We start from the raw sequence: 16,802 nt of genomic DNA, 5'->3' as shown, positions 1-16,802 counted from the left end.
AACATTTTCACTTAGGGGTGTACTCACTTTTACTACCAGCGCATTAGACATTAATGGCTGTGTGTTGAGTTACTTTGAGGGGACAGCAAATTTACACTGTTATACAATCTGTACACTCGCTACTTTACATTGTAGCAAAGTGTCATTTCTTCAGTGTTTTCACATGAAAAGATATAATAAAATATTTACACAAATGTGAGGGGTGTACTCAATTTTGTGAGATACTCTCTTTATTAAAAGTCAGCATCTACATTATAGTGTGTACTCACTTTTGTGACATACTGTATTTTTAGAAGGAGTCTGGATGTTGGGAACTGCTGGATGTTTAAAGTGGAATTATAGGCAAGACAAATTAAAAAAAAAAAAAACGCATTAAAAAATAAAGATAACATTTTTAGTATCTGTTAATCCTGTCAGTAGATCTGTTATTTTTGACTTTCTGTTACAATGTGACCATGCTGTCTGTTCTGCAGTAAAATTGCATGGCATTGTTGTCAGCCTATTGATAGGGTGATCGCAGATGGGCATGTAGTTTTAAATAGACTTTAGGTAAAAGGCAAACAAATTAAAGCCCAACGCCTACTAACACTTTTTAAACAATTTTAACAACATTTGTTTTCTTTTGGCAAAAGGTTTAAATCACATAAATAAATTCAGACCATTGTAAGCACCCCCACGGAATTGTTATTTAGTTTGTTCCAAATGTAACTGTCACTTTTGTTGGACTTGCTTGGTCTCTTAGAAGGAGTGGAAAAAAATAATATATTGCAAGGATCAACAGAAAATAAAATTAGGCTATGGTGGGGGTGGGGGAATCAGAAGAAAAAAATTGCTTTGCTAATGTTACTGACAGACATTATCGTATACTGTACAGTAATACCTTGGATTATGAGCATAATTAGTTCCATAAGAAGGCTTATAATCCAAAGCACTCGTATATCAAAGTGAGTTTCCCTATAGGAAATAATGAAGATAATCCATTCCACAGCCACTGCTTGTCTATGCAGTACCACATGTAGCCAGAGGTGCGGGAGCATCAGAGACACTTGTAAACGCTTTGAGATACTTGGGAACGGAGTGTTTCCAAGTGTTTCCGAGTGTCTCTGAGTGTTTCTGAGCATCTGAGTGTATCCGAGCATCCCCGGCACCCCCGCACCTTTGGTCAAATGCGGTACTGCACACCCCGGTGTATTGAATTCTGCTCATCTTGCAAGACAACGCTCGCAAAGTGATTCAGGATTTTAAAAAAATAGCTTGTAGTGTGAAAGGTTTGTAAACAGCGTTACTCGCAATCTGAGGTTCCATTGTATGTAAATTTTTATTGTACCCATAGCTCCACTTAACCACATGCCGCCCGGCCTATAGCAAAATGACAGCTGGATGTTGGCTCTCCTGTTCTGACTGAACGTTATATGATGGGCAGAATGAGCCACTCCTACAAGTCCCCAATCACGGTAAAGAGCCTATGATGTAGGCCCTTTGCCATGTGATCAGCTGTGTCCAATCACAGCATAACTAGGGAGCACCAGCTAATGGCTTTCCTCTATTTACCCTGACAGGGCATGAGTAGGAGAGCCGATAAGTGTCTCTCCTGACAGGGGGCATTTGCACTGATAATCCGTGCAGTGATTATCAGTGCAGCCCCATCAGCGATGCCCACCAGTAATGCGCTCACTAGTGCTCACCAGTGATGCCAATAGGTGCCAATCAGTGACAATCAGTGCTCATCAGTTGGCTTCTGTCTAAATTGGCCCTAGTATATGAATGTGAGTTAAGGACCTTAGATTGTAAGCTCCTTGAGGGTAGGGGCCAATGTACAATGTATATGTAAAGTGCTGCGTAAATTGATAGTGCTATATAAGTATCATTAATAATAAACCCATCAATTTTAACAGTTTTAAAACTGGCATGCTGGGAATGCTAACTGCACATTGGTTGTCCTCTTGGCCAGACTGTCAAACCATCCAATGGCTGGTGTCACAACTGATCACATGTGCAGCACCATGGCAGTTGAAGATTACATAGGGGCAAAGATGGCAGCTTCCTTGGCTGAAAATGATAGGAGGGGTTACTTCCACTTTAAGTAACAATCCGGTCAAAGCTGACCATCTTATATTTCATATTTACTTGACTAAAAATATATTTTTTTAAAACTTTTTTTAAATAATGTATATATTTTTTTAAATAAAACATGTCTAAAAATCACCATGCATTTCCTTCAAAGGAGGCCTAGGTAGGCGAGGGCAGAGCGAAGACTGAATTTTCAAGATAAAGACATGATTGGCATATAACTTCAGCTGGCTAAGTTTCTGTATCTTCTAAATATTTAGGCACATGGGAAGTTGATTTGTGTTTTTCTTTTCATGTTTGTCTTAAAGGGCTCATTCAAACAGGAAGCTAGGGGGTTTACCAACCCCTTCGCTATACCACCCCAGCCCCCAGCCCCCCCCCGACCATTTACCTAAACACAGAAATGCAGCCACTCAGGGCTGTACACATGCTGCGGTCAGGATGCTTTGCAGCAGCGGCAAATGTTTATCATTATCTCCATCCCCATAAACATAATAAAAATCCATGAAACATCACAAACCACCACAATCATTACTTGATGTTCAGCATTAAATTTATTGGTTGTTATGCATAAGGCAACATGGCATAAGACATAATGCTCCCATCCAATCATTAATGCTTTATAAATACTGGGCAAATTACTAAGTGTTATTTTTTCTGTATGTAACAGAGTGCAGCTCTACTAAAGCTTTACATATATAATACAGAAAGCATCTTCTTGGAGACTGCGTTGGCACTCAGTAGGTCTTCAGTACTCATCATGAAAGGGGTATTCTGGGTGCTGTTTCACCCTAGAGGAGGCAAAAAAAATAAAGGTAAGTCCATTGTAATAAATATATATATATATATATATATACTGTGTGTGTATGTTATTATATTATATATATTATATATATATATACAGTATACTATACTCTTATCTTTCTGTGAAAATTCTACTTCCAAAGCTTTGAATTCAGTGCACTTTTCTGGAATTGCTGAGTAATAGCCACACCCCCAGGACAAGTGTCCTAAAGAAAACCCTTATTTTAGAGAGTGTTGATTACTGATCTACTGGGCCTTAATTTGGTATTTTTTGGACTGTACAGTATTATCTTGGCACCCTGCATAACTGCTCTAAGTGGAACAAATCCCCCCTAAATTCCAGGGAGACCTTTTTTGCTGTGTGTCAAGTAAACCATTGTGGCCAAAGAATGTACTTTAATGAGAGATGTTATAGGTACAGGCATCAGAAGCATATAAAACTCAGTCCCTCAGCGCCAATGCTCATCCTGCTGGAAAGTTACTCAGTGTCCATCGACTGTCTCAGCATGCTATCTGCAATGATATCACTGACTTCACAATAATCATGGTGCTGAAATGCGGGGCATGAATTCTTTATATTTATATCTACTTACTGGTGGTGATTACACTGTGATAGTTTTATCAATCGGCTTGTAGGGAGATGTGCTGACACAATTGCAGAGCTGTCAGCACCTCTCCATTCAAGAAGCCTGCCAAGACGTAGCACAGCTATTTGCTACAGCAGCTAAACAGCTTTAGGCACAAGGAGCTCCTATAGCAGGTAGTAACCTCACTGTACACAGCAGGGAGCAACTCTGCGGAACACAGACAGAATTTGATTGCAGTGAATTTCTAAGCTGACTTGTGGCATTTCAAAGATCAGAAGGTGGGGTTGGGTGGCAACTTCGCTGACAGGAGAAGGCCTAAGTAGAGATTGATAAGGGGCGAAGAACCCCTGGTGCTATAACAGTATTACAACAGCTGTCCCCACAGCCCTATTTTTGAGACACAGTTTAGGGCACTGTCATCGTTGGACAACTGACTGGAAAACAGGACTGTTCCAGAATATTTGGGAGTATTGGTAATTATGCAGCTAAGGGAAAAAGTTGCCAACCTCTGGTAGGCCTCTTTTTTGTCTAAAATTGTTGGGAAACTAGAAAATGCTTCTATACAACAAATGCATATACAATGCCAAATATATCAAGGATTGTACAGATATGGGAACTTGAGCACCTATATTTATAAATCCCATCCCTTAGCATATCTTCATCTTTGTTTCTCAGCACTGATGCTTCCTCCTTAAAAACACTTATCTAGAGCTCAATACGTACTCTCTAAAAGGTCCATAATGTAGGTTTCTGTCTAGGCTCTCAAGTGTTTTCATATCTTCAGGTTTCAGTTCAAATTCAAAGACCTGTGAGGAAAATAATATTGAATTAAACCATAGGAACATGAACGCCAAGACTAAACCAAAGCAGTGTGAACTCCAAGCCCGTCTACTTTTGAGACACATATACAGACAACTTTTCCCATATTTTCGTACAGGCCACTATTGGAAGATGATCACATTTAGCTAGTTGCGGGGTAAATTGAATTGGCTGAAGTACATCCACAGGATGGTAGCTGAAAAAGACAATGCTAGAAATGCACTTTATTTACTTGTAAAATCTAACCTGGACCAAAGGGTTTTCAAGAGGAACTTCTTGAAGATCAATTCTGTTGATCTGGAGGAGGTGTGTGTGTACAGTTATGAAATATACATGGACAATTTGCTCCAAGGCCTGACGTGTCAACCCCTGATTGATTTTGCACAGTGTGCTTACTGAATCAGTCAGAAATTTTAAATATTGAAGCCTACAGTGATTTTCAGGACTCAACATACTGCATAGTAGCAGTAACATGCGAGGTAAGTAAATTTTACAACAGAAAAGTCTTGGTTTCAGAGTCATATACTGTAGGTAGATGTAATTTACATCTTCATGTGTTTCCACACTGGACTATCAAAAACATTATTAGAGTTATAGTTGAAATGTTTTCACAATAAATGTCATTTCACAACAGATGAAAATTCAAGAAGTTATAGTAAAAAGCTGTAGTTACCCCAAGGTTTTGCTTGATACGAGCAGGGGTGAAGCTTTTGGCCAAGACCACAATTCCCTTCTGGAGAATGAAGCGCATGGCGACCTCTGCAGAGGAGCGATTGTACTTAGCAGCAACTTTATTCAAAATTGGATCATCAAGTAGGACTGGCAAGCTAAGGTCCACCCTGGAGGGAGCATCAATATTGAATATACTGTGTAATAAACATTTTAGAATTTTAAAAGTCAAACATTTACTGGATGTAGAGCTGCAAAGGATACCAGAGCTATGAGTTGTACCACTATGCAGACCCTTGACATAACCAGCATATTCAAATCCAATACATATTAGACTTTGTACTAATATGCTTTGGGAACTATCAAACCTTGTATTTATGGCCCATATATATCTCTAGCCTTTTATTCCATACTTGTTTGTTTCCCTTATCCCTTGTTAATCCCATGTTAACCTGTTACAGCATTAGGAACATTACTGTAGTTACCCTTCCTCCCATTATCAATAACAATGAGCACTATTTCTCCCATGTCACCCATTATGGGACATTTCCTCTTCCACTGACACCAACAAAGGGACACTATTTTATTCCCATTGACACCAACAAGGGGACACTATTCCTCCAACTGACACCAATAATGGGCCACTATTCTTCCCACTGATTGCCAGAGATTTTTTTTACTCCCACTGATATCTGACACTGGGGCAATTTTTACTCCTACGCCAGGTGCAATTTTTACCCCACTGACACTGGGCATTTTTGTTGCTACAGCCATAGTTGCCCCCTGCCAGTCTTATGGACAATTATCTAACCCTTTAACACTTTGATTCCTGTAGTAGTGAATGATTAAACCCCTGTTAGTTTTTTCTTTTGCTTTCTGGTTCTCTTTTGGGAGATTTTCTTCCACTTATCTCTTCAGCCACACCAGGAACTGAGATGGGATTTGGAAATTTCTTCTGTCTAAACATACTGTAGGTAACCCAGATAGCAAGGGTAACTTGCCACAAATTTGTGACAGTGTTGAATTATAAGTCTGTTAACTTGCTGCACATTTTCATGGGCAAGTTGTACACTTCCAGAGCACATGAAGCACAAGTTCTAGTTGACACTTATCTTATTTGTAGCAAATTTGTGTGACAAGTCTCTAGCAGAGTTTGCTGCATGAAAATTCAGCCTCCATGACCCGTATGGTGGGGTGACAATTGCACAACATAACTGAGCTAGAACTTCCAGAATATTTAAAAAAGAAAATTGATGTTGAGTCATACAATGCAGACTTGCTGCAATTGTGCAGCAAACTTGTGAAGCCTGGCAAGTCTACCAATAGCTTAGCAAGTTATTTTCAAACTTGCAACAAAATTGCTTGCTATCTGGGAAAGGGAGACTCCCCAGTTGAGACATAGACAGCATCACTGAGGTGCTAAGCCTTCCATACTCTATCCAGAACCAACTACAATTTTGGATAAACTTTAAATAACTATAAAATGTTAAGTGCAGAATGTGTTTTAGTAGTACTGGCATGTCTTGTGTCAATGGAATTCAGCTTTTACCACAATTTACATACTTACCAGTTCCTGTCTCTGTGTGAGCCCAAGACGCTGTAAGCCACCAAAACAATATCCTTGGATTTGCAGTAGGCGTGAAGTTTGTTTTGATTTAAATATACATGACACTCCACCTGCAAATTGTAAATTATAATTTATGCATGGTTGAAACTCAAAGTATGCATTATTAAAACTGTACAAACCCAAAACAGGCATTGGGACACCCACAGGTCTTACTGCAGAGGTAAATCAATTGGCAGTTTTTTTTATTGTTGACGCTTCAATGAAACTTAGTCTCTTACTCAAGACTTCTTTTTGATGTCCTGAGAAGGATGGACTGAGTTTCAATGAAACGTCAATTCTGCTGTTTAGAATTACCTCGGCTGCAAGACCCATGAATGCTTCTTTATCAGTTTTGGTTTTGTATGGATTTCACCTAGGCATTTACTTTACACATAGACTGTGGTGGCTATCCTCTGGACCATTTATAAAACATTGTGGACCAGTGGTCTCCAAACTGTGGCATGGGGGCCAGATGTGGTCTTTTTCTTGCTTTTATACTGCCCTTGGGAAGCTATTTTCATCCATTAATACCAAAAAATTGTCATAATTCCCCGCAATGACACCAATGAAGTGGTAGAATTCCTCTCAATGGCACCAACGATTCTTCCTAATGATAGCAACAATGGTGCCCAATGACACCAATGATGAGACACAATTCCTTCCAATGACACCAGGGATGGGGCGCTATTTCATCCACTGACACCAAAGATGGGTCATTGTTTATTCCCACTGATGTCTGGACCTTTCTACTCCCAATGGTCATGTCCTGACCCCAGTAAGTCTGGAGAGTGAACTGGCCCTTTGTTTAGAAAAATGTTTGGAAACCCCTGCTGTAGACCGTTCAGCTACAAATCCATTAATTTGCATTAAGTTGGGTTTTGCAATATCAGGTATGTTTAAAGCATAAATCAAGGCACAAATAATACAAAAAACATATGCAGTATAATTCTACAATCCTTGCACCTTTCCTCATGTTTTACCACCTTAGATACCCTGCAAGTACAGAACAATCCCTTTTGATCTGCCAGAAATGCACAGCATTTTTGTAGACTTGTTTTTTGATAAAATGACTCAACCAGCCCCCCTCTCTGATCTGAACAACATAGGGACTAATGACTCTGTAGTACAAGGTGAGAACTAGGAGGGCTCCTTGAGATAACAGAAGGAAAGGACCTAGGACCACGCTAAATTATTGACAAGATCAACGGGTTTCTTTTGTTCTCTTTTGTATCAAACAGATATAACCAAATGCTGCCAATGGTATATTTAATAGAGCAAAAGGAAGCAAATAAGAGATAGTCATTATTAAGATTTACATATACTTTATCTTGCATTTTGTAACTCCAAAACCATTGTCTTTGATTATTTTATAAAAGAAACCCAATGATATATCAAGCTATGCACCCAGGGGTGCACCCTGCCTTTTAGGACCCTGCCAACACTCTTGGTACTCCAGATACTATATTTCTAAATCTGTTTCTGTACTGTACCTGGTTGCAAACTGGCTTGTACTTCAGTCCTGGTTTGTTCAGGATACGTTCCAGCTGCCTGCGGTTAAAGTTTGATACTCCAAGGGATCTCACCAAACCTGCATCTTTGCATGCCTCTAGAGCCTGAAATTAAGTTTCACCAAATCAGAGTAAATAAAGACAATTATTCAATTTAAATGAGCTAAACTAGTCAGCAGCCAATAGGAAACAAAACATCAGTGTTTTTTCCTATGTAGCAGACGCAATACTCCTTGCATGATACAGGGTTTCACTTTAAGAAAATTCACTTACCTCCCATGTAGCACAAATGTCCACATTATCATAGATGAAAGGCTTGTCCTTATCGGAAGGATCAGATGCCCCACTAGGCTGCAAAGGATAGAAAAACAAACCATTGCTGAATACATACCTAATCAGAATAAGCCAATATATAAGTATGATTAAACTGCAGATCTTGTACTGAAAAGTTTATTACAGTGTTAGTCCAGACAAACAGTTTTTTTGGATGAATAGGGATGAATAGGGAAGGCCATCATATCATTTTGTTATGTGGTGTATGTCTTATTGTGTTTCTTTACTGGGCACAATAATCACCACACCATGACAAAGGGAGGGTGAATCACCCCAAGGATGACAGACAGAAAAAAAATAAAAAACGACAGTGTCCAACCCTTCCCTAATCTAAAACTTAAAATAAAAAAGAATAAAACTATTGAGCTAAACATACCCATTAACACAACTGGAAAGCAATTCTAAAATCTTGATCAACTACAAAATATTTGTAGAGTGTTGATGTTACTCCTGCAATAAAAGTTTATCATTGGCGCTTTGGAATTGTGCCACTGCCAAGCTTCTATAGATAATTCAACAAGCAAATGCATTTTCTTTGCCACTGATGAGTAATGGTAAACTTTAAGTTGAAATGTATCATAATAAAAGTGTTTTTTAATTATTATTATTTTAATTTAATGTTGCTTTTTAGTGACCTCTGTGCTCTCTACAGCACATCCCCTACATTCCTATTATCTTTTGTTTCTCAAAGCTGCCTAATCCGTAGGAAGGATTTGCTCACTGAAAAAAAATGTGTTGGGTTTTCTGCTTGCGCGTACATTTTTGTAGCCAAGTCTCATTGTTTTCAGCTGGTGACAAGCACTGGTGGAAAGGATCCAAAGGGCTAAAAAGCCTAGCACTGTCATAGAACTTTTGTTGTTAGTAGGCTGACTAGTTATGCATAAATAATCTGTTTTCTCTCCATTCGTGGAAGCTGTAGAGGATGGGAGCATTATTGAATTTATACTCATCCCAACGGGCAACCATTTTCTTGTGCATTCCAGCTGTTTTGGAAAGGAAAATTAAGTTGCAAGCTAAACATAAGTGAAAAAGCTAAATACCGGTACTCGAATGTTACAAGCTGCCTAAATCAGGTTTTCACATTTGTTGTTTACAAATTGATTCTATCGCTGCTTTTTCCATTATTTTCCCCTCTCTTTCTGTTAAGTTAACTACACAGGAAGTTACTGCATATCTCCCCAATGGGGGGTACAGACTACACAGGAAGCAAGTGGACAGCTCCCTGATGGGGGTACACAGTACTCAGGAAGCAAGTGAACAGCTCTCTGATGGGGGTACAGAGTACTCAGGATGCAAGTGGATATCTCCCCAATGGGGGTACAGAGTACACAGGAAGCAAGTGGACAGCTCTCCGATAGGGTACACAGTACTCAGGAAGCAAGTGGACAGCTCCCCGATGGGGGTACAAAGTGAACAGGAAGCAAGTGGATATCTCCCTCATGGGGGTACAAAGTACACAGGAAGCAAGTGGATATCTCCCTTATGGGGGTACAGAGTACACAGGAAGCAAGTGGATATCTCCCAGATTGGGGGTACAAAGTACACAGGAAGCAAGTGGATATCTTCCCAATGGGGGTTTTAATAAAGCAAATAAAAGCCTAAAAGAGGTTCTAAGCTCCTCCTTGCCTAGCAATGTTGAAATATTTTGACTGGAGTTCCAGTTTAAATCTGTACTAATGCCTTCCTTTCAGTCTTGCACAGTTGTACAGGCTCCTCTCCTGTACTAAAATTGTTTACTTTGATGTCACGGCACACTTGAAGCTTCTCACAAAGTGCATTATAAGCTGCAAGTCAGGCAGAGCCTGCCCCATTTCTTGGCTGTAGGGCATCCAACATCATCTAGCTCTTTTGTCCCCTTCTTGACCATGCCTGGCCCACCCCTCTCGTTCATGGGATTTCAGTTCTTTCAATTTTCTAGGCTCAAAATCACATGTGGGCATTATCTACGTAGGTCTGCATGTAAATACAGAATTCTTATGAACTCCCACTCCTCCAGACTGATAATCACCCACCAAGGCTTGTTTTTATTATATGTATAACTTCTCCCAAGAGCCAGAGAACTACTGGTATTAGGGTTAAGGGCTCTTGAGAGGAGTACTACCAGTACTACTGCAAAGTACTGTGATGTTTTCAGGAAACTACTGTGTGCAGAGCACCCTGCTGGCTTCTCCTAGCAGCCATGACCTGCCTGCACTGCATAGAGAAGTACAGAGACCTAGTGATGATGCCACATGGTCTAAACTAGGGTTTGTAATGAAAATAGAATATACTAATAATTTAATTGGCATATTAAGGGGGGCTAGGGAGGAACCAGGGAAGCAAATGATCTGCAGAATAACATTCAGCGTTTAGCATTTGAAATTTTGGCTAACAATTAAAAACCTAAAGTGCTATCTGTATATGTCACTCACCTTAAGGGAGACAGGCCAGTGCATAAGGAAGAGATCCAGATAATCCATTCCAACATCCCTCAGAGACCTCTCCAGACCTTTGCGTACCATATCAGGGGAAAAGTATGTACACCAGAGCTGGAGAAGAATACCAAAACAGATTGACTTTCACCTGTACTATTCACTTACTTTTAAATGCAAAAAGATTAAAATGAACCTATGAACCTTTAGCACACAATATTTTTAATGTTAAAGGCCGTGTCACCTAGAGCTTCTTGAAGTCAAAAATGGTAACTTAACATGACACAACTGGTTGTCTCAGTATTGTATTGATTGTTTTTTTTGTTAAGATTAAAGCCCTGTAGGCTGAAACATCTTCTTTATTGATCATTAGGTTTTTTTTTGTTTTTTTTGCAGACAATTTACTATAGACAATTTATTTTTATTTATTTTTACATTTTGCATGATTGAGGTATTATTTAGGGTTTATTTACTATGGGCAAATAAATTGTACACTCTGCAAGCACAGGTTTTTCCAGACCTTAGTAAATGAGGTAAAGCTCCACTTTGCAAAGAATACCCAATCACATGAAAGGAAAATAAAACAAAAACAGCATTTTTGCTTGCACATGATTGGATGATGGAAGCTACCAGTGCTTCCCCTCATTTACAAAGCTCTAAAGCAGCTACACTTGCAAAGTTCACAGTCTATTTCCCTTTGTGTTTCTGTAGATAATTTATTGAGTCATTAGGGGCAGGGAGGCAAAATATAGCTAGGAGAGAATAACTTATGAATCCAGCCCTGCTGATATGTGTAGAAGTGTAGGAGGCAGCCGGAAGGTGTTTTTTTTTTCATGACAGGTACTTGTTAGCATCCATAAAGCATAAGTATATATGTTTTATAATAGCTATTTAATTACAATTAATGTGTAGCCATATATTTATTTATATTTGCTTCATTTGCACAGTACAAACTTACATGCAGTTTTGAGTTATGAACAGTGCAATTTTAAAAATAAATTAATCCCTATGATCTGCACAACCTATGAAAACAATTAATTCTGTGTATGGTTGATATCTTTTGTCAATAATTGAGAATTTTTAATAACTGAATTGAGATCTCCCTCTAGTGGCTAAACTGCATATCTCTATATATTTGATGTAATAACAAAAATATGAAAGGGCAAGCTTGCACAAATGTGAGCAGCATCAAAAATTAAATAGCCTACACATTTCATCAGTGACCTTCCTTACTGTCAGGTTTTTGGCATGTGCCTTATGTCAGACTATGTCTAAGATGAGTTTAGCATCTCACCTTTCCTGTGTAGAAGATGTCTTCTCTCTTGACTGTGCCATCAGAGATCTTTGAGCGAATGCCATTTCCAATATGCATCTCATTGCCAGTGATGAAGGCGCAGTCGATGTGTCTGTAACCAACGTCAATGGCAGTTTTCACAGCTTCCTCTGCAAGACTTTTAGGCACCTGGAAGGGGATGAGAATTCCATTTCAGATTAGGCAACACTTACAGCTGGAATGGGAATGGGAAATCTTTTAGTGAGGGCACCTGCTCTTGTGACAATTGTCTAAAATAGGAGTTTCCTTTGGAGAGATCTCCTTTCATTTTTTTGTGTCTCGACATAGAAAGCAAAGGAAATTCTCTACTTTTAGATTGTAAGCTCTAACGAGCAGGACCCCATGTTAAATTCTACTGTAATTGTACTGTCTGCCCTCATGCTGTAAAGCGCTATACAAACTGTTGGAGCTATAAAAATCCTGTATAATAATAAGACAAATGTACAAAGACAGAAAAAACTGATGTCTCATCAAAGAAGATATTCAGATGCACTCCTAGAAACTTGAAAAAATCATCTTCATTAGCAAAGGTAAACACATAGAAAGAGCCAAGAGATCACACATGGGGAGAGAGCAGGAGATGGTAACGCATTTCACACTAACCTCAGGTCATGAAGAAGCACCTATTTAGCGTGAAACCTGTTACCATCTACTCCTCTCTTCTCATATGTGGTGTCCTGCTGGTTTATATGTGATTACCTCATAAAGATGATTTTTTGAGGATCCTAAGAGTGCAGATGTATACATTTTGCGAACTAGGATAGCATCCATCCAGGCTGGTGAGTGGAGTTCCCAGTTTTTAAACTTAACTTGCACAGAAGCAGCTTGTGTTTGTTCATGCTGATCCAGAGAAAAATCTGATGGATTTTAATAATCCCCTACTCCTATCCAAAACAAAATAAAAAAGTTTTGGTGTTCGATACACTTTAATGCTCATTGAGTCCTTCTTTGGTTTCTTAAGTATTCATCTACCAGTAAGGGTATGTAGACCTTGGATCTTCATCCATGCATCCCTTTCTCTAGTAATGGCATTTTTTGTGTTTAATACCACAGGTTTTAGAAGGTGACAGCAATATGACTTATGGCATACCACATAAGTAAAATGTATAAAAAGGTGAAATATTACAGTAAAGGCGATTTGTGAGGCACAGAAAGGGGCATTATGGAAAATAGTTTTAGGTAAACGGGGCATTTGACAGGTGGCGAGGAGTAGTTATAATTCCTCCGCACTGCCTAATTTAACCCTATAATTCTGCACTACTGCATCACATTGCACGAGGTTGCTGCCCTGTCCCATTAAACTGAATGGGTGAGTTTGACAAGCAGTACCCCTGTCAAACTCTGCACCCCAAGTTAACAATGCCATGGCCGCAAAGCATTGCAGGCACAATATCAATACAGCCTCTACTGGGACAATTTGAGTGGGCAGTAAATGATTTACTAAGCTATTGCTAGACTTACCAGGCTTTACAAGTTTGTTGCACAATCGCAGCAAGTCCACATTGTATGATTCAAGATCAACGTTCTGTGCATACATTTTGCAAGTTTGCTGCAAGTTCTGGTTCAGTTATGTTGTGCAATAATCATCCCACCACAGGGTCACTCTGGCCGAATTTTCATGCTGTAGACTTGCAGAGCTCTTCCTGTATTCCTGTAGACTCACCACTGCAACTTTTGCTCTTGCTAGAGACTTTCCACACAAGTGTGTTACAAATTAGAAAAGTGTCAACTGGAACTTGTGCTTCAAGTGCTCTGCAAGTGTTCAACTTGCAAGAGAAAATGTGCAGCAAGTTAACAGGCTTGCAATTCAACACTGCCACAAATTTGTGGCAAGTTGTCCTATTTGGGTTGCATCTCATCTATTTATTTTTACCTCCCCGTGGCAATCCATCTGAAAGAGCATTTTGTTTTCTGTATTTTTTTTGTTCAACCTACTGGCTGAACAAAAAAAGCTAAGTGTATGTCTTGAATAAAAATACCTAGGTGCCAGTCCAGCTCATCACACTCAGTGAAGAAAATGGATCTCCGCAACTTAAGAACAAGAGTTTGGGCCACTCCATCTCTTATGGCAGTGAGTAGGAACCTTCGTTGGTGCACGGTCAGATGTATAGGGGTTGATTTACTAAAACTGCAGAGTGCAAGATCTGGTGCAGCTCTGCATAGAAACCAATTGGCTTCCAGGTTTTATTGTTAAAGCTTAATTGAACAAGCTGAAGTTAGAAGCTGATTGGCTACCGTGCACAGCTACACCAGATTTTGCACTCTCCAGTTTTAGTAAATCACCCCCATAGTACAACAAGTATCCTTGTTTTGAACCGAACATTATCATGTGACATCACAGGCTTATTCCTCTTTTTAAAGTAAACCTTTCAGGAGAACAATATGGATACTGTCTTTGCAGGCTTTTTTCCAGGGGTTATATTGACCCTCTGAGTTCAGTATTTCACCAAACAGGACCAAAGTGATCAAGATGATGGCAGCCTCCGTGTTTCACAGGGCAAGTTTCCTGTAGGGTGTTTAGTGATCTCCACTGTATCATTTATGCTACCTCTTTTATTTTTTTCTTCTGCACAGTCTTCAGTAATCCAGGTTTCTTGATTAGAGTTTTCACAGCTGCTTCAGGGCAATCAAAGATATGAGTTGTTTTTTTATTTTTTCCAACAGTGATAGGTGCAGTGAAAGAATCGCACCCTTGTCTACCAATCACAGAGATCCCAAAAAAGACTAGAAATTAGAACTAAGACATGTTCACCAACGCTTATTTTTACTGGAAGTTTAACTTCTTCCTTGGCAAAGTTCTCCCTTTTATGTGCAACCTATGATGACCAAGACACAAGTAACTTATCATCTTCCATAACAGAGCGTGCATGTTTATGCCACCCACAATCATTCAGAGAGAAAAAAAAAAGGCTTTTTAGTATTTCATATTCCCACTAGCATCTCATACATCTTATATTTAGCACTACTTAAAATATATGTAAAGTTAAAAGATGTTAGATCTATCAATTGAATGCAATTCCAATGCCAACATTTTTATTTAAGGTTCTGTATGGATTGCATTCCTCCCTAGAAAGATTTACCTTCGTTATCTGTTTTGGTGACAACTGTCTAAAAGGAAATTTCTCACTTCCTGTTGTGTCTCCAGGACTAAAAGCAAGACAAAACCGGCCACAGACACCAAACAAAAAGAAAAAACAAACCGCCTATCAGGGAATTTAAAGTTGACCTCCAGCCTTCCCTTCAGTCTTGCACAGTTGCACAGACTCCTCTCCTGTACTGAAAATGCTTACTCTGATTTCAATACACATTGTGAGCTTCTCACAATGTTTATTTAAACCTGCATCAAGTCAGTTACAATCCGCCTCATTTCCTGCATGATCTAGCTCTTTCCTCCCAGCCTGCCTGTCCCTGGCACACCCCTGTAATTCATTGGAATTCAGTTCTTTCACTCATGGAAGCTCAGCAACATATGTGGGCATTGCCTAAAATGGTCTATATGCAAACACTGCCTTCTTCTCCAGGCTGACATCCACCTATCAGGGCTTTTTTTATTATTTGCAAAACTTCTCCCAATAGCCAACCCACTGGTGGTATCAGGGCTGAGAGCTCTCGAGAGGAGTACTGAATCAGGGCACTGTGACGTTCTCAGGAAGCTATGTACTGCACCCTGCCAGCCCCTCCCAACAGCCACGATCTACCTGTGGTGTCACTGGGTCCAAAAAAGGGTATGTAAATCAAAAAAGGAAAGATTTTCTTTGAACATTTCATTAGCATGTTGAAAGAAAGAATTGGGGAAGGCAAAATATTAGCAAATTAAACTTTAGCTCTAACTACTTTCTGTTCTATCATTAAAAAAAAAGAAAAAAATTGCAGCTTTAGGTATATGGTACTTAAAATTGCTTTTATATAACAAATCTCAACATCCTGTCACTTCCTTATTTATCTTCAGGTCAAGGATATTGGTAAAATTAGAACCTTCTTAATTCTCACAGCACTGAAACCTGTCACAATCTCTTAATTCAATGCAGTGGATATTACATTGTAGCACCGAAAGCTTAATTTCTTTTTCTACCTTGGCAGTCTGTGGCTAAGCCTTTCATAATACAGTTGCAGACTGCATCACTAGCCTTTATTTAGAGAACAAAAACAACAATAAAAATAATTAATAATACTTACATCAGGAGCAGCATAAGTGCCCAATCCTAGGATTGGCATTGTGTTGCCATCGTTAAGGGTGACACGGGTTTCCTTGGTGAGAGTCATTATTGCGTTACTGGGGTGGTGTGAGGGTTCTAAGCCCTTTGCCCGCTTTTATAGCCATCCCAGTGTCCATTGATTAGGTAACACAAGTGGGCGTGGCTACTAATGACAAGCTAAACCCCTTGTCTGAGAACGCAGGGCAAATTGAAAAAAAAAAGCTTACCTAGGTTTATTGAAATCTGCAAACTCATCAGTGGATTTACAAAGAGAGAGAAGTCTAGACTGAACAGGGTGATTATGGCTGACAGACAGCGATGTGCTGGTCTTTGGCACCAATTCTATAGTGATCGCAGAACGAGGGGGTAGCCATTGCTCCCAACTCTTCTGAGGAACGCAGAACTTTCTGCTGCACTGGTTCAGAGAACCAAATCTGGTCTGACAGCTCTGTATCCCTGGATTTTT

General features: G+C 39.4%; 1 protein-coding gene across 1 annotated transcript; it reads right to left on the bottom strand.

Moving 5' to 3' along the window:
• Positions 1–2,605: 2,605 nt before the first annotated feature.
• On the bottom strand, positions 2,606–16,467 carry LOC143960469 (rho crystallin). Its single transcript, XM_077469111.1, has 9 exons — positions 16,317–16,467; positions 12,102–12,269; positions 10,808–10,924; positions 8,337–8,414; positions 8,046–8,168; positions 6,517–6,626; positions 4,954–5,119; positions 4,185–4,267; positions 2,606–2,861 (listed from the first exon to the last, which is right to left on the bottom strand). Exons 1-9 carry the CDS (start codon positions 16,401–16,403, stop codon positions 2,819–2,821), a joined length of 975 nt encoding a protein of 324 aa, XP_077325237.1. The 5' UTR covers positions 16,404–16,467; the 3' UTR covers positions 2,606–2,818.
• Between the last annotated feature and the right edge of the window lie 335 nt (positions 16,468–16,802).

The sequence above is a fragment of the Lithobates pipiens genome, unplaced genomic scaffold (genome assembly GCF_037356315.1).
Source record: "Lithobates pipiens isolate NorthernLeopardFrog02 unplaced genomic scaffold, aLitPip1_a1.2 Scaffold_8, whole genome shotgun sequence".
In the NCBI taxonomy this organism is placed as follows: Eukaryota; Metazoa; Chordata; class Amphibia; order Anura; family Ranidae; genus Lithobates; species Lithobates pipiens.
The sequence above is the reverse complement of the archived record's forward strand: the minus strand, read 5'-3'. Positions and strand labels throughout refer to the sequence as shown.

Bases quoted from the DNA above. Each gene is read 5' to 3' on its own strand.
- LOC143960469 (XM_077469111.1), bottom strand. From the start codon at position 16,403: ATGACTCTCACCAAGGAAACCCGTGTCACCCTTAACGATGGCAACACA. The intron at 8,415-10,807 runs GTGAGTGACATA...TATCCTTTGCAG, and splicing joins ACTGGCCTGTCTCCCTTAAG to CCTAGTGGGGCATCTGATCC. The intron at 8,169-8,336 runs GTAAGTGAATTT...ACTTAATTTCAG, and splicing joins ACATTTGTGCTACATGGGAG to GCTCTAGAGGCATGCAAAGA.